The following is a 23,115-nucleotide window of genomic DNA, read 5'->3' on the forward strand; positions in this document are numbered from 1 at the left end:
TTTAAGAGATTTAGCCTGTGTAGGGAGGTGAACAGATGCCGGGGATGGTTCCAAATCGTAAGTCTGTGATGTCAGCTTTGATACCGTTAATTGCATCCTTTGCCAATGTATCGCAAGCCTAGCCTTTTGCTTCCTCTTCTGTGGTATGAATTATTCCTGCTGATTGCATATCTAAGACTCGCACTAGACCTTCTCCTTGTAGGTTTATGGCAGTCAGTGCATATTCAGTCCCATAAGCTCCGTACTGCAGCCCCTTTCCTACTTCGGCTGCTACCCAGGAGGCATAATTGTTGGCCTCCGCTAACTGTGCTGAATTCATAACAGAATTTGCGCTGCCAAACAACTCGCCAACTACGCCAACCCGTAGGATACTACGTTTGCTGCGCCTGTATAACTTTGATTCTGGGGCGATCCTGTAGGTATAGCCGTCTATGGCTTCCTGCAGTCTGGTCTCTGCCCAAATTATAGCACTAGGATAATCATAGCATTTGGAGCGCAAAACGTCCAATAACCTTGTAACGTTATATGTGACTTCTAGCGACACCATGGTGACATCATGTAGTAATTTTGGCTGCCCAATCCTAACTAACCCGTCCAGAGGAAGTTCAACCATATGGGGGCATTTTGTGGGCTTTTGATATCCACAAGTGCTGAGATTGTAGCATCTTACATCTTTACATCCGAATCTGTCTATCACATGTGTGCAATATTCCTGACAGTACAACCCTCCAAGGCCAGGCTCCCATTGGCCCATCCGACTGTTATATTTAAATACGGACCAAATACCCAAGCTTCCCCTTGTGATCCTGTTACATTGCATGTATATCCCCACATTCCCAAACCCGTGTGTATATCATAAATCCCCTTTATGAGCAAATGTCCTTCAGTATCCAGTTCAGTTTTTAGTCCCAAGTCGGAAGGGGTGGCAAACAACCCTCCTCCCGCACGTGTCTTCAGAAAGTGCCATCCTGTGGGTCGCTTAATGCTGTTTGTCCCCCAGTTGGCGTTGGCCCAGTCGCAGCCTGGATCCTTGAGTCTGATGGGTGTACTGGGTCTGTCAAGGGGCACCAAAACTGCCACCGTCCTTCCCCATACGGTTGTGATCACTTGGGTTCGATGGCTGTCTGGTGTGACCTCTCCGAGATCCACGTGGTCGGTTTCTTTCTCCATCCTCCCGTTCCTTCTGTGGGGAGTTACACATATTGCCCCGGGTGCAAGCATGTGTGGTCACTGACGAATACCGTGGGTGCTTCTCAGGTCTGTCCCCCTTGTTCTTGTGGCTCGCATTTCCATGAGTACGGCGGGTACTTTACCCAACCCTGTCCTGTGTCTACTAAAGCTTTTGTCAGACCGTTCTTGTGGTAGTACCAGATATTGCGGTACCTAAGAGGCTGATGACCATTGGTTAAACCAGGAGGTTACCATTGGCTGTTGATACATGGCTCCGCCCTGACAGGCGGAGTATAAGAAACGGTGCCATCCCAGCAGCCTTCACTTTCTGTACTGAAGCTGCTGGGGAACAAGTTCTAGTAGATTGAAGCCTTCAGTTATTAAATCACTTTGTCTTGAGTGTAATTGATCGGGCATCAATTTAATCTACTAGACTTAAGCTGGAAGGATGGATCTCCGAATCAAACCGGAGTGCCTTCAACTCAGCCCCCACGCGGAGAACTCGGCTGCAATATTTAAACACTGGCTGGCGTGCTTCAAAGGCTACCTCGAGACGGCTGGAGGCACCCCTCAGAAGGACAGAAAATGCACCTCCTGCGCTCAAGGGTCAGCCCTGGGATATACCCCTAATCGAGGAGGCGGAGGACTATGATGCCGCGATCGAACTGCTAAGAGGACATTATATCCTCCCTGTAAATCAGGTCTACGCACGTCACCTGCTTGCAACTGGACGACAAAGCCCCGGGGAATCGTTGGAGGATTTCTACCGGGCGCTACTGGTGCTGGGCCGAAACTGTGGCTGCCCGCAAGTTTCGGGGAGCTAGCACACGGAACTTTTCATCAGGGATGCTTTTGTTGCAGGTATGGGCTCCTCAGATATCCTCCGAAGACTCCTAGAAAAGGATACCCTGGGACTCAGAGAGGCACAGGCCCTGGCAGGGTCCATGGACGTAGCCTACCAAAGCGTGCAGTCCTATGCGCCCAACTGCGCAGCAGCCCCCTGGGCTGCGTGGCACCCCACAGCGGCAGCCCCACAGACCTTCCCCCTGACCCCGCATGCCTGCGCTATGAGACGGCCCGCTAACGCCGCCGGGCCCTGCTGTTTCTTCTGCGGGCAGGCGAATCATCCCTGCCCGCGCTGCCCGGCCCGCATCGCCGCCTGCAAAGGGTGCGGCAAGAAGGGCCACTTTGTGGGGGTCTGCCAGGGCCGTGCTGTGGCCGCGGTCTCCAGCGATCCCGGACCGCCGCGGCAACCCCCCCTTCACCCCCCGACCGGCCAGCGCTCACCGCCACCCCGTGGTCTCCAGCGACTCTGGACTGCCGCGGCAACCCCCCCTTCAGGCCCCGACCGGCCAGCGTCACCGTCATCCCCCTATCCCGCGCCGTGGCCGCGGTCTCCAGCGACTCCGGACCGCCGCGGCAACCCCCCCTTCAGGCCCCGACCGGCCAGCGCTCACCACCACCCCCCTATCCTAGGGTCACGTGCGACCCACGGGCGCGGCCATCTTGCCCCCCGGACACCACGCTGGACGGGTGGGCGCCACCATTTTGTCCATCCCCGCCGCCATCTTGTCCATCCCCGGCCACCATGTGTGACCCATGGGTGACGCCATCTTGGATGGGGCCTCAGGCCCCCAGCACGGCCGATTACACGCTGCACGATCAGAACTCGCAACTGCTTCATCTGGCCTCGGTGACATTGGATCAAAGTCGACCCCGGACACTCGCAACAGCAACAACGACGGTCTTCATCAACGACCACGAGACGTCTTGCCTGATTGACTCTGGGAGCACGGAAAACTTTGTTCACCCCGACACAGTAAGGCGCTGTTCCCTTGTTATCCACCCTGTAAACCAAAGGATCTCGCTGGCCTCCGGGTCACACTCGATGGAGATAAAGGGGTTCTGCCTAGCGAACCTCACTGTCCAAGGCAGGAGATTCGACAATTTCCGCCTGTATGTCCTGCCGCACCTCTGTGCAGCTACCCTCCTGGGGCTGGACTTCCAATGCAATTTGCAAAGCCTGACCTTTAAATTCGGCGGCCCTATACCCCCCCCTTACTGTCTGCGGCCTTGCGACCCTTAAGGTCGACCCGCCTTCCCTGTTTGCGAACTTCACCCCGGATTGCAAACCCGTTGCCACCAGGAGCAGGCGGTACAGTGCCCAGGACCGGATCTTCATCAGGTCAGAGGTCCAAAGGCTGCTGAGGGAAGGGGTCATCGAAGCGAGCAACAGTCCCTGGAGAGCTCAAGTAGTGGTGGTAAAGACCGGGGAAAAACATAGATGGTCATTGACTACAGTCAGACCATGAACAGGTTTACGCAGCTGGATGCGTACCCTCTCCCCCGTATAGCCGACCTGGTAAACAGGATCGCACAATACAAGGTCTTCTCCACGGTGGATCTCAAGTCCGCCTACCACCAGCTACCCCTCCGTAATAGTGACCGCAAGTACACTGCCTTCGAAGCAGATGGGTGGCTCTATCAATTTTTAAGAGTTCCTTGTGGTGTCACTAATGGGGTCTCGGTCTTCCAGCGAGAGATGGACCGAATGGTTGACCGGTACGGCTTACACGCAACGTTCCCGTATCTGGATAACGTCACCATCTGCGGCCATGACCAGCAGGACCACGACACCAACCTCCGCAAATTCCTCCAGACCGCGCAAATCCTTAACCTGACATACAATAAGAATAAATGCGTATTTAGCACCGACCGTCTAGCCATTCTAGGCTACGTAGTGCGAAATGGAGTTATAGGCCCCGACCGTGAGCGCATGCGCCCCCTTATGGAGTTCCCCCTCCCTCACTGCCCCAAGGCCCTGAAGCGCTGCCTCGGGTTTTTCAGTTGTTACGCCCAGTGGGTCCCCAACTACGCAGACAAAGCCCGACCCCTAATCCAGTCCACAACCTTTCCCCTGTCGACGGAAGCCCGCCAGGCCTTCAGCCGCATCAAAGCAGACATTGCAAAGGCTACAATGTGCGCCATCGACGAGTCCCTCCCCTTCCAGGTCGAGAGCGATGCGTCTGACGTAGCTCTCGCGGCCACCCTCAACCAAGCGGGCAGACCCGTGGCCTTCTTCTCCCGTACCCTCCATGCTTCCGAAATTCGCCATTCCTCGGTTGAAAAAGAGGCACAATCCATAGTAGAAGCTGTGAGACATTGGAGGCATTACCTGGCCAGCAGGAGAGTCACTCTCCTCACGGACCAACGGTCGGTTGTCTTCATGTTCGATAATGCACAGCGGGGCAAGATAAAAAACGACAAGATCTTGCGGTGGAGGATAGAACTCTCCACCTTCAACTACGAGATCCTGTACCGCCCGGGGAAGCTAAACGAGCCTCCTGATGCCCTGTCCCGCGGCACTTGTGCCACCGCACAAGTGGACCGCCTCCGAGCCCTCCACGAGGACCTCTGCCACCCGGGGGTCACTCGTTTCTTCCACTTCATCAAGACCCGCAACCTGCCCTACTCCATCGAGGAGGTCAGGACAGTCACCAGGAACTGCCAAATCTGCGGGGAGTGCAAACCGCACTTAGACCGGCCAGAGAAGGTGCACCTGATAAAGGCTTCCCGTCCCTTTGAACGCCTCAGCATGGATTCGCCATCCCCTGCCCAGACATGACCACAACCACCGTCATCAAGGCCCTCCAGGGTATCTTTACACTGTTCGGTTTCCCTGCGTACATACACAGTGATAGGGGGTCCTCCTTTATGAGCGACGAACTGCGTCAATTCCTGCTCAGCAAGGACATCACCTCGAGCAGGACGACCAGTTACAACCCCCGGGGAAACGGACAGGTGGAGAGGGAGAACGGAACGGTCTGGAAGACTGTTCTACTGGCCCTAAGTTCCAGGAATCTCCCAGTCTCCCGCTGGCAAGAAGTCCTCCCTGTGGCCCTCCACGCCATCCGGTCGCTGCTCTGGACAACCACAAATCAGACACACCATGAACGGCGCCTTGTTTTCCCCAGGATGTCCTCCTCCGGGACCTCGCTCCCAACCTGGCTAGCTACACCCGGACCCATCCTGCTTTGGAAGCACGTGCGGGCGCACAAGTCGGACCCGTTGGTCAAGAAGGTCCACCTGCTGCACGCTAACCCCCAGTACGCCTACGTGGCGTTCCCTGATGGCCAGCAAGATACAGTCTCCCTTCGGGACCTGGCGCCCGCCGGAACCCTACGCGCACCCGAACCATTACCCCCCCCCCCCCCCCCCCCCCCACAGCACCTCACTGGAGGGCCATGTTGCTCTTTTTAACCTTCGTCTATTTGCTCTGATTACGTCACCTTTGCTCACGAGTCGCCAGGTATCTTTATGATACCGCCACGTGGTTCAAGTTCAGGTTATGATTAATAATACAGCACACCGCTTAGTAAGGATTAAAACAACGGTCATTTATTATATACAACAAGCAATATTAATACCCTAATACTACTTTCTATATAATAAACCTATCACTACTGGCCAATACTTAACTTAGGAAGAGCCCACCAGGTCAGGGAAACGAATGGCTTGTCCAATCAGATCTGGCCCGCGGGATTCAAAAGGCTGCTACAGGTCGGTGGCTAGGTGTCTCTACCGGATAGCGATCGCTGGATTCAAACTTACTGTTGCCGGTTGCTGTTCTTGCGAAGGTCTCGAGCAGGCGAAGAGGAGAGAGAGAGACATCTGAACTTGGCCCCTCACTTTTATAAGGCTCAGGGGCTTCCCGCCTTCCGGGGCGGCCCTTGACCCTGAGTCCCAAGTGATTGGATTTGTTCCCAATCCCTGGGGTCGATGTGTCCAATGGTGAGGCGATTCCTCGATCGGGGGGGTGGTCGTTCACCTGTCTTTGTTTCGGCCACTGCAGGTCTGGCCCGGTATTCAATTGCTAATATGTTGCAATTGTTCCCGGGGATAGCCGATTTAACTGCAGATGTCTGGATAGATGGGCTGCAAACAGTCCTGAATGTAACTGCAAATACCTGGGTTGATGGGCTGTTGATAGCCCTGAGTATCGATCTGGGCTAACTTCCCCAGAGCCGAATATGCAATACTGTCTGCAGCTGCCTGCTTGTGTCTTGTTAGCTGCTTTTCCCAGCAGTCTTTTGGGTTAGCCATTTCAAACTGGGTTTTGGCCAGATTAATCGGAACGCAGCCATTTTACGTGGCTACAGTCAGTACTCCCGCTGCTCCTGCCTAGGCCCGCCCACCCACCGACGCCCCCTCCAGGCCGCCTCCCCCCCCCCGTGTCAACCTGTTGCCCCAACAGCGCCACCTAGGGGTGACGAAGCTGCCAGGGAGGCCGAAACCATGCTCCCGGAGTCGCAACCACCTGGACCCCCACCAAAATCACCACCGAAGCCCAGACGCTCCAGAAGGATGACCAGGCCACCCGATCGAATGATTGCTTCGCTGTGACTCTAACTGTGAACTTTGTAAATATCCTCGACAGCACGGTACCTCCATACCTGGTCATACCATGTTAAAGGCAACTGTTACCACTGGTCACCACCCCCGCCGGACTCTTTTTTAACAGGGGGTGAATGTGGTCGTACCAGGTATTGCGGTACCTAAGAGGCTGATGACCATTGGGTAAACCCAGGAGGTTACCATTGGCTGTTGATACGTGGCTCCGCCCTGACAGGCGGAGTATAAGAAATGGTGCCGTCCCAGCAGCCTTCACTTTCTGTACCAAAGCTGCTGGGGAACAAGTTCTAGTAGATTAAAGCCTTCAGTTATGAAATCACTTAATCTTGACTGTAATTGATCGCGCATCAGTTCTTAAGGGTAAGGTTTGTCATTTCAATCATGCCGGAACTCTGGGAGTGATACGGGACATGAAATCGCTGGTTGACTCCGAGCAGGGCACAAGCCTGCTTCATTACCTTGCCCGTAAAATGAGTGTCCTGATCTGAATCTAGCTGCAGTCGTCCTGTGTTGATCTCCCGCCCTGACTACTGTTGGAGGGAAGAAAAATCTCAAAGTGAGGTAATGCATTTTGGAAGGTCTAATGCAGGTAGGGAATATACAGTGAATGGTAGAACCCTCAAGAGTATTGAAAGTCAGAGAGATCTAGGTATACAGGTCCACAGGTCACTGAAAGGGGCAACACAGGTGGAGAAGGTAGTCAAGAAGGCATACGGCATGCTTGCCTTCATTGGCCGGGGCATTGAGTATAAGAATTGGCAAGTCATGTTGCAGTTGGATAGAACCTTAGTTAGGCCACACTTGGAGTATAGTGTTCAATTCTGGTCGCCACACTACCAGAAGGATGTGGAGGCTTTAGAGAGGGTGCAGAAGAGATTTACCAGAATGTTGCCTGGTATGGAGGGCATTAGTTATGAGGAGCGGTTGAATAAACTCGGTTTGTTCTCACTGGAACGACGGAGGTTGAGGGGCGACCTGATAGAGGTCTACAAAATTATGAGGGGCACAGACAGAGTGGATAGTCAGAGGCTTTTCCCCAGGGTAGAGGGGTCAATTACTAGGGGGCATAGGTTTAAGGTGAGAGGGGCAAGGTTTAGAGTAGATGTACGAGGCAAGTTTTTTACGCAGAGGGTAGTGGGTGCCTGGAACTCGCTACCGGAGGAGGTGGTGGAAGCAGGGACGATAGTGCCATTTAAGGGGCATCTTGACAAATACATGAATAGGATGGGAATAGATGGATACGGACCCAGGAAGTGTAGAAGATTGTAGTTTAGTCGGGCAGCATGGTCGGCACAGGCTTGGAGGGCCGAAGGGCCTGTTCCTGTGCTGTACATTTATTTGTTCTTTGTTCTTTTGTTGTCTGTTCTCGACCGCATGGAGTTGGTAAAACTTTGTTTGATTCGGAAAAACTGTTTGCACACACGAGAGATCGATTCTGTGACTATCTTGTAGCTCGCAAAAGTCAGCTCTGCTTGTCCTCAGAATTACATGCATATATATTTAAAGTTCTTCGGGGTCACAAGCAGGTATTGACATCATTGAATCAGTTGGAACAATACAAAGTGATCAGTATGCATATTTTCTGATCCCTGTAATGGGAAACGATTAAAGAATACAATGTTTCTTACAATCTCATGGGTTTGTGCTTAACATATTTAACTTCTGGAAGAGATGCGAATGTGTTGGACAATGGATCCATTAGACTTACTGGGGCCTCCTGTGTTTCTCTTTTCATTTTCAAATGCTCTGTGAGATGATTAAATCATTTCCAATGTGGGTGACTTTAACTCCTTGCTTGCTGGTTTTCCCTTGGTATATGTTTAACCCCTTGCCTGCTGGTTTGCCCTTGACCTGTGCTATTACAATACTTTGAGACATCTTTATTATACCAATCCTGACACATATAGCAATTTCTTCCGCTAACAGAGGGTTTCGGAGATGGCAGAGAGCAGGGATCAAGAGGATTGGAGATTTATTTCTAGATGGGAGCATCCCCTGTTTGAAGGATTTGGAAGAGAAATTTGAACTGCCAGCAGGGAATGGGCTTAGGTATCTGCATGTATGGGATTTTTTGAGAAGGCAGGTTCCGACCTTTCCGCTCCTGCCACCACGGGGGATACAGAACAAGGTAGTTTCCAGAACATGGTGGGAGAGGGGAAGATATCGGATATCTACAAAGAGCTTATGGAGTCGGAGGAAACTCAGATAGAGGAGCTAAAGGGCAAGAGGGAAGATGAGCTAGGGGGAAAATTAGAGGCAGGTTTGTGGGCAGATGCCTTAGGCAGAGTTAACACATCCTCATCATGTGCCAGACTCAGACTGATACAATTTAAGGTAGCCCACCGTGCACACATGTTGGTGGCCCGGATGAGCAAGTTTTTTGGGATAGAGGACAGGTGCACGGGAGGGCCAGGAAATCATGTCCACATGTTTTGGGCATGCCCGAAGCTTAGAGGATTTTGGCAAGGTTTCGCTGATGTCATGTCCACTGTACTTAAAACAAGGGTGGCACCGAGTCCAGAGGTGGCGATCTTTTGAGTGTCGGAAGAGCCGGGAATCCGGGGGCGAGAGTGGCTGACGTTTTGGCCTTTGTCTCCCTGGTAGCTTGGAGATGGATTCTGTTAATGTGGCGGGACTCGAAGCCCCCACAATCAGAGACCTGGGTTAGCGACATGGCTGGGTTTCTCAGTCTTGAGAAAATAAAGTTCGCCCTAAGAGGGTCAATGTTAGGGTTCATCTGGAGGTGGCAGCCGTTTGTCGACTTTTTCGGGGGGAAATTAAATGTCAGCAGAGGCAGAAATATAGGGGAGGGGAGTTTAGGCGATTTTTTTCTTTGTTGGGGGTGTGAGGAACGTGTCAGGGATGGAAATGTTTTATATACTATGTTTATGTTGTTATTATTATTATAAAAACTATAAATACCCTAATAAAATTTTTTTTTTTAAAAGAAAAGTATTCAGCAGAGGAAACAGATAAAGAGCTACTCTCTCTCCCTCTCTCTTACAGAATATGTCGCCCAGTTTGAGAAGCCAACTCTATCATACACCAACCAGTGAACTGAGATCTTATAATAATTGTAAAACTTCTGTGCCTGACCACATCCAAGAAATCAACTAACCTCAGTCAGCTTCAGCATTTAAAATCTACGCTTCAAGAACAAAGGTCACTTAATTGAACATTCCTTTACCTTTTTATTTATGGACTCTAACTTCTTCTGTTACCCGTGTGTAGGTGTGTGTGTGTGGTGCATGACCATGTGTGTGTGTGGTGCATGACCGTGTGCGTGTGTGTGTGTGTGGTGCATGACCATGTGTATGCGCGTGTGTGGTGAATGACCGTGTGCGTGTGTGTGTGTGTGGTGCATGACCATGTGTATGCGCGTGTGTGGGGACCCAAATGACTGCATGAGGGCCAAATGCTGGACATCGTGTTTTTATTTTTCTCAGGTCTATGGTGAATAGATTTGTTTTTTCTTTGACTCAAGAAAATATTGGCTCCTTATTACTCACAGCCTAAATAGTTAAATACATTCTGATTTTTGGTTGTGTGAAGAATGTTATACATAGATACATACATAGAAATGTTGACCAAGACTCCGGGAGATATCCCTGTATTAAAAATAAGGAGTCGGCCATTTAAAATGGAGATGAGGCAAAATTCTTTCACTTAAGAGCGTCGTGAGTCTTGCCCTCGTGAAAAAAGAAACTAACTTTTGCTGTGACCAAACAAGAAGTTTGAATAGCAGAGGACCAGTTCACCCCTCCTCAGCTGGTCATCGACAGTATTTCTTGGCTCATTTCCCTGAGATTACTTCAGTGTCTTAATTGCTGTGGTGTACTCAACTTTGTTTTCGGTAGCATATTTGCATTGATAACTGTTTACTCGGGAAAGTCATGGAATATGGACATGCAGTTAACAACTAGTTCTAGTACTAGAGTACTTTCCAAGCATCAAAAGGGAAAGCCGGTGAGAAGGCAGGACAAATCAAGAAACCCTTGGCATTTTGAAAGAAGGGAGATGATGTAAAGTAGTTATCAGGACAGATTTTCAAAGAACCAGGGTAAAGACTGAAAGATCAATCTTTTATACGGAAATGAATCTCATACAACAAATTACTTTGAAGTTTAGTGACAGTTGTATAGGCAAACATAGCAGCCACTTTATATTAGCAACATTCCACAAATAACAATGAGCAGTTAAACTGTTTTTGGTTTTGTGAAGAATGTTGCCCAAGACACTGGGAGATCTCCTTACTTTAAAAATAAACTGTCTGCCAGTTAAAACGGATATGAGGCAAAGATGTTTCACTCCGAGGGTGAGGAGTCTTTGGAACTCTCTTCCTGAAATGGTTGTGGAAGCAGAGTCTTTGAATATTTTTAAGACAGAGGTGGATAGATTCTTTGTAAGCAAGGGGGTAATAGTAGGCGGGATATAAATTTGAGGTTACTATCAGTTCAGCAATGATTTTATTAAATGGTGGAGCAGGCTCGAGGGGCTGAATGGCCTGCTCCTTCGTATGTACTCACTTGCAAATAGTGCAATGGGATCTTTAGTCCAATAACCAAACGGCTAAAATCAGAAAGCCATTGATCTCATCAGATTGGAATACTTTGCAGTATTCTTTACATCTCCATGGCAAACACAAGAAAGACACAAAGATTGAGAATTCAATCATTTTTATTACCTCCTAGTGACACATTATACTGTATAAATAGTCTATTCTTGTTAAATGTTCTTTGTTCCTTTTTAAAAAAGCGATAACTTAACGATTATATTATACAAAGCTTTACAAAAATAAATAAGTTTATTTGAAATCTGTACAAAATGCTAAGTCCTTCACAGAAGGAATTTAAATACTTTTTACTTATAAAGTACACCTCGTTGACCTTGGTGCTAGTTTAATATTTACATTCTTCATGTAACTGCGGATTTCAAATCTGTAGCTTTGTATTAATAGCAGCCTTTGTATAGCATAGTTTAAGCTGTTTTTTTTTCTTTAATAAAATAAATCTTGCCCTTCATAACTGAGGTAGGTGGGAATAGGATTGGTCAGAAGTTGAAACAATGAACAGTACCAACCTGTGTGTCAGAACCTCAGGGTATTATTTGAATATGCCTTGGAGCAGGGATATTATAACCAGAAAAACACCCCCCCCCACCACTCTTCCCAAATCAAATTCACCCTTTTTCAAAAAAACTGGCTCCTATTGAGGACAGGTTTTTCCATCACTTCTCTCTGTGGCTATTCATCATTCTCTGTCTAGGTTCACACATCTCAGCAGGCATCTAACTGTGGGAACATCACAATGTGCCTAGTCCTGTGCTCGTTTCCATATAATATGCAACACAAATCACTGTACAGCGATTTTAAGTGGAAATTCTGGATAATTTCCTCTATACCCTGCCCAGCCTAAGATGTAAGGGCAAAGATAGAGTCCTAACAGGTGTTCCAGTTGAGATCAGCTAACTCATTTCAGAATGGGAATGAAATCAATATTTGCTTTTATCTCTTTAAAGCTCCCATTCCAATGTTCTGTACCCACCTCATATTTTTTCAGTGTTCTAGCACGTGCCAACTATATATACCCTTGTTACATGTAAAGACTGACGGCTTTACAGCTGGCAATGTCATGGATAGTCAGCATACGCAAATTAAACTGAACTTGGGCTTATGATGATCCTGCAAAACCAGGCGGGAATCTAGCTCACAGACACAGTGAGTTGGCAGGTTTGGGCCACAGTGTCTCTGACCCACATTCTCTGGGAGCATGATATTGCAGAAAATGGGGCACAAGATGAAGGGCCTAATCAATCAGTGGCAAAACTGGAAGCTTCAGCTTCCAATCTGTGGCACAGCAATTGACTGATGCTTTTTTCCTCTTAGTACCAATAGTGATGTTAGATATTATTCTGTGGAGGAAACAATAATTATAACACCCAGTGGTGTAAGAATTCAATTCACAATCACAATTTGTGAACTAGCAGAATATTCTAGAAATAATCTAAAACAGAATGTTCCTTGCAATTTTCAGGGATTGCTTCCTCTCAGAGAATAACAGAATATCTCATTATAGAGAGACAGTATTCTTTCACGTGTAACAAAATGTGGTTACATCTAAGCTCGCCAGCAGCACTCATGAATTAGGGTCTTACATGCTTACCAAAGAATGAGAAAAACCTCTGATTTCACTGTCAACAGTGAGAGTTCCCGGACTATTAACTTGCGAGGTAAACAATTGGGGAACATTTGAGTTCCCCAATTTCCCCTCCCACTCCCCCTCATCCCCACCTTGCTCTTCCTTCCTCAAACTTTATCCACCTATTGAACTATTGTGACTAATTCAAACATTCATGGTCAAAGGGAAAAATGGGTCAGATAACTATCATGTTTCACATGACAAATGGATTGGGCAACCCTTACTTTCAGTGCATTTAGATTTGATAAAAAAACATATCTGAATTGTCTTTCATATATGTTGGTTCCTTAACTACAAGCCTGTATAGTGCAAAGGCCAATCAAATGTTTTGGTTTTTTTGACATGTTGCAGCTCTCCTGTGGCAGCACCTGGCCATCACGCATGACACATTTCAAAGACCTTTTCCTAAAGCCCTTCCCACATGTCTTGGAGCAGGCTGACCATTCTCCCAACAACCACCGTGGGCAGGGGGTGTCTGCACACAATCGGAGGTCATCAGGCTTCAGTTCTTTCACGCAATCAGTACCTGGCCTCCCATAGATGTCCATACATTCAACTGCCCTGCGCTGCCACCCCAGGCCGCATGACTTGGAGCACTCTCCCCATTCGCCAATAACCCACTCAGAGTTTACTGTTTCCTTGATGGCATTAAAAGACTCCTTTTTTGGATTGTGTTTAGTCAACTGATGCGGCAGGTTCTTCTTCACAAAAAATGTAAATTTGATTCTTGGGCGCAATGAGTCACCCACTGTGAGTACCTCAACAATAAGCGGCTCCTTAAGGGCACCAAAGCTACGAATTCTTTCTAGCGACACCGATGAGCCAGTATATCTCAAGATTGTGCCTTGATATGAAATGTCCTGTTCTAGTGTTGACAAAGTGTACTCTCCATTGAGCAGGTATGTGCCATCAACTTTCTTCAATGCCAGATAGTTTCCATCATGTCTTATTCCACGGAGGCTGCGTTGTTTTATGTCAATATTGGTTGCCCCAGCTGGAATGGTAACAACCTCTTGGTATCCAGGTCTATCGAAACAGATTGAAAGAAAAAGTAATCAAATTAATCTGTTGTCTTTCAATTTCAATGTAATGTCAACTGAAACATGAGCCCTTATCAGTCAATAATGTTCCCAATCTGTTTTGTGTCTGCCACCAAACACACAAATTTTCTATCTTCCTTCATTTTCAGAAACCTACATCGTACAAAATGTATCTTTCATAGGTATTAGTGGTCCTCTGGCACTCTCTTCATGTAGCAGTTTTTCACCTGCAAATGCTGGGAAGCTATTCAATCACACAAATATCTCAAAGTGGAGTCCAGTCTTGGACTATGTGATATCCACACACATGTAGCAGCCGTCACTGAATGGCAGTCGACAGCAAGAAGTCCGGCTATTTATTTTTCCTTTTCCTTTCCAGTGATACCAGTGTCACTTCTTCAGCTAAAATGAACCCTGGTGTGTGAGATTGGGCAGGTTTTCATAATGATTCACTCACTAAACCATTACTAAACTCACTAAACTATCCACAATGCTACCGTGGGCAGCACGATAGCATTGTGGATAGCACAATTGCTTCACTGCTCTAGGGTCCCAGGTTCGATTCCGGCTTGGGTCATTGTCTGTGCGGAGTCTGCACATCCTCCCCGTGTGTGCGTGGGTTTCCTCCGGGTGCTCCGGTTTCCTCCCACAGTCCAAAGATGTGCAGGTTAGGTGGATTGGCCATGATAAAATGCCCTTAGTATCCAAAATTGCCCTTAGTGTTAGGTGGGGTTACTGGGTTATGGGGATAGGGTGGAGGTGTTGACCTTGGGTAGGGTGCAGACTCGATGGGCCGAATGGCCTCCTTCTGCACTGTAAATTCTATGTAAATTATTTCCTCTGCCTCTTGCCTGGGTGAGGTTCTCACTGTACACAATGTTGTGAGAACTAGCAACATTCCCTGAATTGGCAGCTGAGGAAGTCTGAATATCAGACAAGGCCTAGATTTAGAGCTTGCTATTTGAGCTTAGTGATCTGCATCTGATAAAGAAGGCAGTCCAACCATAGCACCAGCAGGCAATCTCAAAAGGTGCTGTTCTGCTAGAGTTACTGAAGTATCTGAGGAACAGTTTTAATGCTCTATATTCAGAACTAGTGTGGTATCTGGAATACATTTCTGAAATTATGAAAGACACCAATTTAGCTTTTTGTTTAAAGTGGCATTCAAATTGTTACTAAACTAAACAGTTTAAACATTAGTACTTATGATGATACTGTAAACCTATCTGGATGTTTGACATTTAACCAATAATGGTAGCATATCAAGGAGCTCCTACTTACTTTGAACGGTCAAGAGAACCGGCAATCTTCTTGCAAGTTGAGCCTTTGCCTCTGCACACACCACACTTATCGAACTTCTTGTTTGAACCAATGATTCTATCACAACCAGCTTTGACACATTGTCCTTGAACACAGACAGAAGTGGTGTCTGGGCTACATGGAGTGCCATCCGCAACCTGTGAAGAAAAGGTTTATACTTATTACTAATGCTGGGAGAATAAAAGTAAGGCAGTGGTAAAACAATCACTTCATAGGAATGGGTGCAAAACAGGAACTGGACTTCAGTTTATATTAGAATAATTTTGATAAGATATTAATGTCCTTGGGCATGAGTAATTTTTCCTTTTTCCTGTTTCTTACCAATGTAAATTTCAGAACATTTTTGATTGTGTCTATAATACGTCAAAAGATTTTTAAGAAGGGATAATTGATTAATAGCTGTAACAGAACCAAGTCATGGGTGGGTGTCCTGCCCCTGTGCCTCTTAGCTAGCAATTTTTAGCCCACTAAAATTAATTAATAGAATTTGCAGGCTGGCAAATACAAAGGTGGAAAAGTTCTGGAAGGTATGTTTGCAATACTCTTAATTGAAAAATTTCTTGAACTTTTGTCTGTTGTAATAGTGACAATGCTTGCTCCCACCCCCAAAAAACATCAGAGCTCAAACCACGATTCCCAAAGGATTTTCTGCTTCCTTTCCTCAAGCTAACTAAATTGTTAAGCAATTGGAAAACATACCTTGGGTTGGAGCACAAAGTAGTAGCCTGTGCCTTTTGCTCGGCAAATAAGTTTGCATCGATCTTTAGGAGAGACACCAGCATATTTTGGAATCCATTCGACTGCAGGCATTCCTCCAAAGGCAGTAGACTTTGAGACATCATTGTGCATCTCACACTGCTCTTCACGGAATGTTTTACCTGTAATAAAAACCATCAAACTGAAGATCAAATACATGAAACTAATTCACGTAGCATATCAAAGTCAAAACGATAATTTGAAAGAAGTATTCAATTTCTCAAGTCCTAAATGCCTATAAGTGAGAAAAGGGAAAAATCCCTCTCAGTTGGAATTGCTGACTATAGTAAATTATTGTATAGATCTTACCATTGTTAGCTGGGCAATCCATGGTGTTACATGATTTGTATTGCACCCGCTTTCCTTCGCAATATTTTCCACCATTCTGGGGAACTGGACTGTCACAGTGCCTAAATGAGTACTGTACTCCTCCGCCGCATGTCCTTGAACATTCACCCCAGGGTCCCCATGATCCCCAGCTCCCATGCACTGGAGTCTGGAAAAAATGGATAGATAGATTAGAGAAAAAAGATTCAGTAACAGCACAGTTAATTATACTATGTTTCTGTCCAAGCAGTCACTGCAATTACTTTCCTCACATTATTTATTTCCCCTTTTTAATTTGTCCTCTCTCTTGTCCTAAGGGGGAATCATCAAGCCTGATCAGCTCTCTCAGAATTTAACGGATCAAAGATAATCTAATCTCACTTAAAATGTGAATATTAGCAAGCACACATGCTAAGCAAATAACAGCGAGAAAGCTTGAGGGTGAACTTTCACATATTAGCATCTGGACCATATTTAAACCTATGTCTTAAAGGTGAAAATGATGTCTGCTAACCCCCTTCACTACAAGGTATTTTAGCAGGCAATATCACAGAAGATGGGCACTAATTAATTGGAAGAGTAATTGAAGCAATTAAGACTAAGTATGTAATTTAGGAGGAACCAAAGGAAAATAAGTGTATGCAATGCTTACATTATAATTCTTCATGCTTGTCTGGTTAACGCACTTCCCCTCCATGCACCATTTTCCTTCCCCGCAACTTGTACCATCGGCCCAAGGGAAGTGCTTGGTTTGGCAGATGAGCATACCACCAGACATTCCAGTGCACCACAGTAATGAGCAGGTGTTGCCTGCATCAGGACAAAGCCTTGACTCTTCCCCGAAGGTGAACTGGCACTGGCGGTCTGCATTGTAGGTGCTCCCTGGCAGTTCACCAGGAAGCTGTAGTGGCTTCTGGGGCTTGTCCAGCAGACATTCACCTGAAAACAGAGATGTAAACTGATTGTTAGCTTTTGATATCAACAGCGCAATATAAAACAGCATGTTGCTCATTTGCAGATTTCGAAAAAAAATAGGCATTCACAATAAAATAAGAAAAACTCCCAATATTAGATTTAAATTGATACAAAATATTAATTTATCTGATTATAGATACTAGCAAATTGGTCTAGAAATAGAAGATTGTGCTAGTAATTGGTAAAGTGCAATATAGTTTGTAACTAGTCCATTATTAAAACTAGTGACTGTCTTTTCATTCAAAATGCAATATATTATTAAATACATTGTCCATAATAGTTACTATGTATTGAATCAAATTGTTGCTAAGCTTGTACATTAAAAAAAATGAAGTTGACCAGAAACATAAAATTTATTTGGGGCAGGGTGTGGTTCTTACCATGCCCATTATCCAGGAAGGAAGTGACCATGTAAGCACTGCAGGCAGACCAAGGCTGATTCCTATCCAAGTTGGAGAGTGTCGACGCCATCATGTGGGAATTCCCAGTTAGACCAACGGTATGAAGACACTGCCGTGCGTCATCGTGGGGCATGTTAAACACGTGGCCTAGAAAGAGAAAAAAAAATCACTCAAGTCTCAGATGATGTAAACATTTGGAGTTAGTTGTACTGGTGCTGGACTATTCCACGTGTCCTCATGCACCTGTACTAATGTCAGATGTACCTCAGACAATACTGGACTGGACTGTACTCCCCAACTTTGTACTGTATAACATATTTTGTCATAAATTAATAACATGTCTACATTTCTCTCAGATCAATAAATCAAATTTATACCATGTGGTTCCTTAAAGTTCAAAACTTACTGCTACATAGACAATATTTAACAACCAATTGATTAAAAGCTGCTTGAATGCACTATTCCCCACTATACCCAGGCAGTACAGGTAATGAGTGAAGCAGGAGTTACAATATGAACACCAACTGCAGCAGGAATCCACCTCATCTGTAGCAAGTGAATGTGCAGTAAGTTACAAAATGATTCCTATGAAGGTTCATAACAGGGCAGTGGATGGGGACACTTACCCAACTCATGAGCTGCAGTGAAGGAGGCTTGTAACCCATCGTCCTCAATGACTGAGCAACTCCTGCTGGGATCACAAATTGTCCCAACATCAGCCATCCCGAGTGTATCACAAGTGTGGGCTCCACACAGATCCTTAATAAGAATAAACAAGGGCGGCATTTAGCAAAATCATAGGGGGAAAAAGTTAACTATAAATGTTGGCATCCTTCTTCACCAAGAACTTTTTTAAATAACGTGATTCTCAAAAGATGCTTTGTGTAGGGCGCTCTGCATGCACATTAAAAGATTGGACACGCATACTAATAGACTAGTTTGGACAGGAGCCTTGGCTTACCGTTCTGGTGAAGAGTATAGCAGTGTCGTAGTGCTCTGGATTACGGTCACTGAGAGCGTTGTGCTGCCTCTGCCAAGTGCAGAAGTTCCTCAAGGTCAGAGCAGCATTAGAAGACACGTCGGGTCCCTTCTCCTTCTCGTAGACAACCAGGATCTTCACCACCACCAAGCTGATAGAATTCTTGATGCTCGCATGTTTATACAATTTGGCAGCCACCGACATTAAAGTCAGGAGATAGTGCCTGAGCCCGCTGCCGTGAAACTCTGCCATGGATTGGTCTGCTACCAGCAAGGTCTCCACGTAGCGAGGGAATGAGACGAATCTCTTGGTTCTTTGATGCCCCGAGGCTTCTGATGGAGTGGGCTCTGGTGCAGATTGTTGGAGGGTCTGAGTGCTCTCGGTTGGCTGAGCTGCATCTTGATCACTAACCTAGACAGGCATTTAAAAATTGAAATAGAACGTTTATTTACAATCAGTCAGACTCTCAAGCTTCCATATCTAACACAAAGGCAGCTAAAAGGAGGTGCCAGCCTATCAGAGCCCCTTGCTTGCACCAGGACTAAAATAAATTAATCAGATCCAGCACCTCGCTCTGCTGCCAACATTTCCTTTAAATTCAAGGAATAACCTCAGAAAACCATATTAAAAAGGGACGGGATTGACTTCAAAATGCATAACATTGACATTTGTTGGGAAATTAACAATGGAACAGAAACTGAAGACAGTCTAACAAGAAACAGAAAGTGAATGAAGCCCGGGGCGGTGCTTACCCCACACTTGGTAGCGCCAGAGCTGCCTGAAGATCTCAGTCTTGTCCTTCGGATTAGGTGCGGCTGGATGTCCCCCGATGGCCTCGTCACATTGCTGGGCTGAATGTGATACTCGGCTCCTCCGATCAGGAAAGCGCCTTGGATTCCACCGCAGAGACTGACCGCTGCCAAGGTGCCGGGCAGAGAGTTGACGGTGCCGGCGTAGAAGCAGTGTCGAAGGTCGGGGTCCTCCTCTCGCTTCCCCCCCTGGCCGGCTCTGCCCGCCTTGGGCTGCCCCAGCCGCTGCAAGGTGACAGCCGGGGCCAGGAAGCTCTGATCGGGCTCAAGCTCCAACACGAACAGCTGCCCGAAGGCTTCGAGCCGGTAGAAGACCTTCTCCCCCTGCGGGAACGCGTCGGCTCCTTCCTTCACCTCCTGCAACTTCTCATCCAGCCGCACCGGGTAGAGCAGACTCTCCTCGGGGCGGCCGCCCGCTGCCTGCCCGGGGGACAAGAAGCTCAAAAGCGGCAGCACAAGCAGCCTGAGCACCGCCCTCATTCCCATGCTGCAAAGTTTGATCGAGTACGAGTCCTCCAGCGGCCGGGAATCGATGGCAAAAGCTTCCTGACACTTGTTTAAACTTTAATGCACTAAAAGTTTCCCACTGCAACCTTTTATACCCGCCCCAGCGATTCAATATAGAATAAATAGTTTCAAAGTCGGAGGGAATCACAGTTCCAACCTCTGTCACCTTGTTGCAGTGAACGTTCTTTCTCTCTCGTGGAGTTACTGCAGGATTGTGACTTTGTTGCCTTTCCAAAGTGCTGCTCTTTTATTTTCCCTCCCCCTTCCTCACGCTTCTTTGGTTTGTGGTGTACTCCGCACAGCTAGCGCTCCTTTTATACAGCCCTCCAGCTCTGCACACTGGCCGGCTGCCCCCTCACCACGGCCCCTTCCTTTCCATCATCAAAGACCCTGCAGCCTATCCCAGCTCGGTGCGTAAGACAGAGTTGGATCAGCCAACTGGCCCTGAGCCCACTCACTCCATCAGGCCAGAAAGAGGGCTGCTGATCCACCCGGGGGCTGGGGGGTGGCGGGGAAGTTTACTGAATAAGCAATTCTCAATCTTCTGTACCTTTTTTTCTAGGTAGCCCCGATGCATTTTATGCAACCTGTTCTGCGAATCACAAAAGTATCACAGATACAATTGTCACATTCGCGGTAAACCTTGCAGCTCCCTCATTCACTGAAACATCTCCCAGCCCAATGCTCTCTCCCTCCCCTAGTGAAATTCTGGGTAACCCAACAGGAGGAAACTTTCTTTGTCCCTTCATATCGCTTAGATAGATTTCAATATCTGTCTCATTCCAGTAGGACACCGGGGGGGGGGGATAATTAATCTCAAATTTTATCCAAGTTATCCCACATCATTTCTTTGTCTTCCCCATCCAGCCGTACGGGGCATTGTGTAAAAAAAAAATTAGTTTCATTTGAATCAAAAAGAAAGCTCTTCACAAACTTTAAAAAAGGCAAGTTTAGTTCCGAGCTTTAGGAAGAGCCCGACTTTTTAAGGTGGACAGGACCGCTAATTCGGCAAAAATGAACCAAATCGTATTTAGAAAGTTCAAATAGCGCATTTTAGTGTCTCGTCATGAAAAACAAAATTAAATGAATAAAGAAGACTTGTTTGGGGAAAAGGACGAAACGCAACGTTCCAGGGCCCAATATTATAGACCAACTACGAAGCGGCCGCTTAAACGGGCAGGTAAAGGTTCCCTTGTGCAGATGTTGTCCACTTATTTTGTTATTTTTCTTAACCATTAAGGGAATCTTTTTCCAAGCACATTTGCTCCCACTGGCTAGAGCGACATGCACTGTTCTAGCAGCGGCTCCTTCCCACTCCACCTTAAAAGAAAGCCCCGGCCAGCCTGAATCAATGTGCAGTGTATCGCTGAGCTCAACAACAACCGCAATTAAATATCCAACTCAAACCAGGGTTCAATTGACAGGTTTTGTTCCTGAACACTAATGGATCTCTCTCCCTTCCTAAAATGTTATTAACCCCTTATAATGAAAATTAAATTAAAAAGGCATTTTATTCTGCACTGTAAATTCTATATGATTAAGAAACAATTAATAACGCCCACACATTATTGGGATGGATATGCTAAAACTCACACGGTTTACCTGGCGTAGCTCCACCACTTTGAGTCTAAATTTTACTAACAAGTGTGTGTGTTTTAGTGGGATTCTCGGAATTGATGCCCCCTGCTTCTTCCAGCCGCTTACGAGTGAGTTTCACAGCTTTGTGCTATTTCTTCAGCACAGATGTTGCTGTAGCCAGTGGCTCGTTCTCGCGCTGTTTGATTAACTGGCCAGTGGTACGGAAGGGCCGAAGAGCCTGTTTGTGTGGTGTAAAACTCTGAACCTCTAAAATTCTGCCGTAACAGATAAGTGAAATGATGGAAAATAAATAAAAATCCACATGTGCAAGCTCACGTTTTCGCGCATTCAATATGTATTTCTATCTCTGTAATGTTACTTGAAAGAAAATAGTAAAGAACATCTTGTCTGCTATTTTTCCCAGTACTCCAAGTGTGAATTGTCAAGAGAACTCTCAAAATGGAACAAAACCAACTGCAGGTGGCGACTCTTAACCGCACATTTATCCCAATCTGTACCATATTCCATCAACCTGTCATTTTTCACTCAACCTGTGCCGATTAGATGACGTGCAGTTGAACAGTTATAGATCAATAAACAGAAACCAAGCTATTTGATGTCTCCAGTGTAAGCAAGCAGGTTAAATCTGGCAACACCTTTCATCTATCATTTGAAAGCCAGAGTTGTCACTTAGTGCGTATATTTACCTAATATAGAGATGTGAACTGGAGGCTGAAACAGTGAAACAGGCAGGGTCTTGACGATGCTTAATTTACAATCCTCAGAGCAGTTCGGCATTTTACTTCCCGGGCTTACAAAAAAAACATTGTATTTCGTTTAGCTCGGCAGCAGATCGTTTGTAAGATTACTTGGGACCCAGATGTCACACAAAGGCAGCTGGACGAGCTGGTGTGGGAAAGGGAAACATGTAACCGTGATGCAGTAGATGGGGTTTTTCTGTGACTTGGCGTTGAGGCACATTGTTGGTTGGGGCAGATTAGAGGCAACTTGATTCTGCATCTACCCATTCTCTCCAGCTCACAGATATGAAATGAAAATTGCTTATTGTCACAAGTAGTCTTCAAATGAAGTTACTGTGAAAAGCCCCGAGTCGCCACATTCCAGCGCCTGTTTGGGGAGGCTGGTACGGGAATTGAACCGTGCTGCTGGCCTGCCTTAGAAGCCAGCGATTTAGCCCAGTGTGCTAGACTTTCGAGTTGGAAAATGTTCCATTAATGGCCAGTGCTGGCAACTGACAACCTCAAAATTTAACTCCAAATGTTTTTCTTATCTACTTAAAACATCAGTGCACTTCAAAAGGAATTTGTTAGATCACTTTCAGACACTTCTGATTTTCCTATAGCAAAAAAAATCCTTCGCGACCTTAGTCAATGTACGTGACGTACCACCAGATGGCGCCAATTGAACACTTTTTACACGTGAACCCAGCCTACCGCCCCCAACTCTTCCACCAGATCCCAAGGATTATCTGCTGCTAATTCTTTGTCGATACTTTTACTAGTGAGCTGCATACAATACCTTAATGAAATGAAAATCGCTTATTATCACAAGTAGGCTTCAAAGGAAGTTACTGTGAAAAGCCCCTAACCGCACCGTGCTGCTGACCTGCCTTGGTCTGCTTTA

General features: G+C 46.6%; 1 protein-coding gene across 1 annotated transcript; it reads right to left on the bottom strand.

Moving 5' to 3' along the window:
• Positions 1-11,241: 11,241 nt before the first annotated feature.
• Positions 11,242-20,525, bottom strand: adamts1 (ADAM metallopeptidase with thrombospondin type 1 motif, 1). The gene is made up of 9 exons (XM_072513153.1): positions 19,330-20,525; positions 18,560-18,988; positions 18,225-18,357; positions 17,578-17,745; positions 16,875-17,161; positions 16,205-16,391; positions 15,839-16,017; positions 15,101-15,276; positions 11,242-13,805 (listed from the first exon to the last, which is right to left on the bottom strand). Exons 1-9 carry the CDS (start codon positions 19,870-19,872, stop codon positions 13,067-13,069), a joined length of 2,841 nt encoding a protein of 946 aa, XP_072369254.1. The 5' UTR covers positions 19,873-20,525; the 3' UTR covers positions 11,242-13,066.
• Positions 20,526-23,115: the final 2,590 nt, after the last annotated feature.

Source organism: Scyliorhinus torazame, chromosome 8 (genome assembly GCF_047496885.1).
Source record: "Scyliorhinus torazame isolate Kashiwa2021f chromosome 8, sScyTor2.1, whole genome shotgun sequence".
Classification (NCBI taxonomy): Eukaryota; Metazoa; Chordata; class Chondrichthyes; order Carcharhiniformes; family Scyliorhinidae; genus Scyliorhinus; species Scyliorhinus torazame.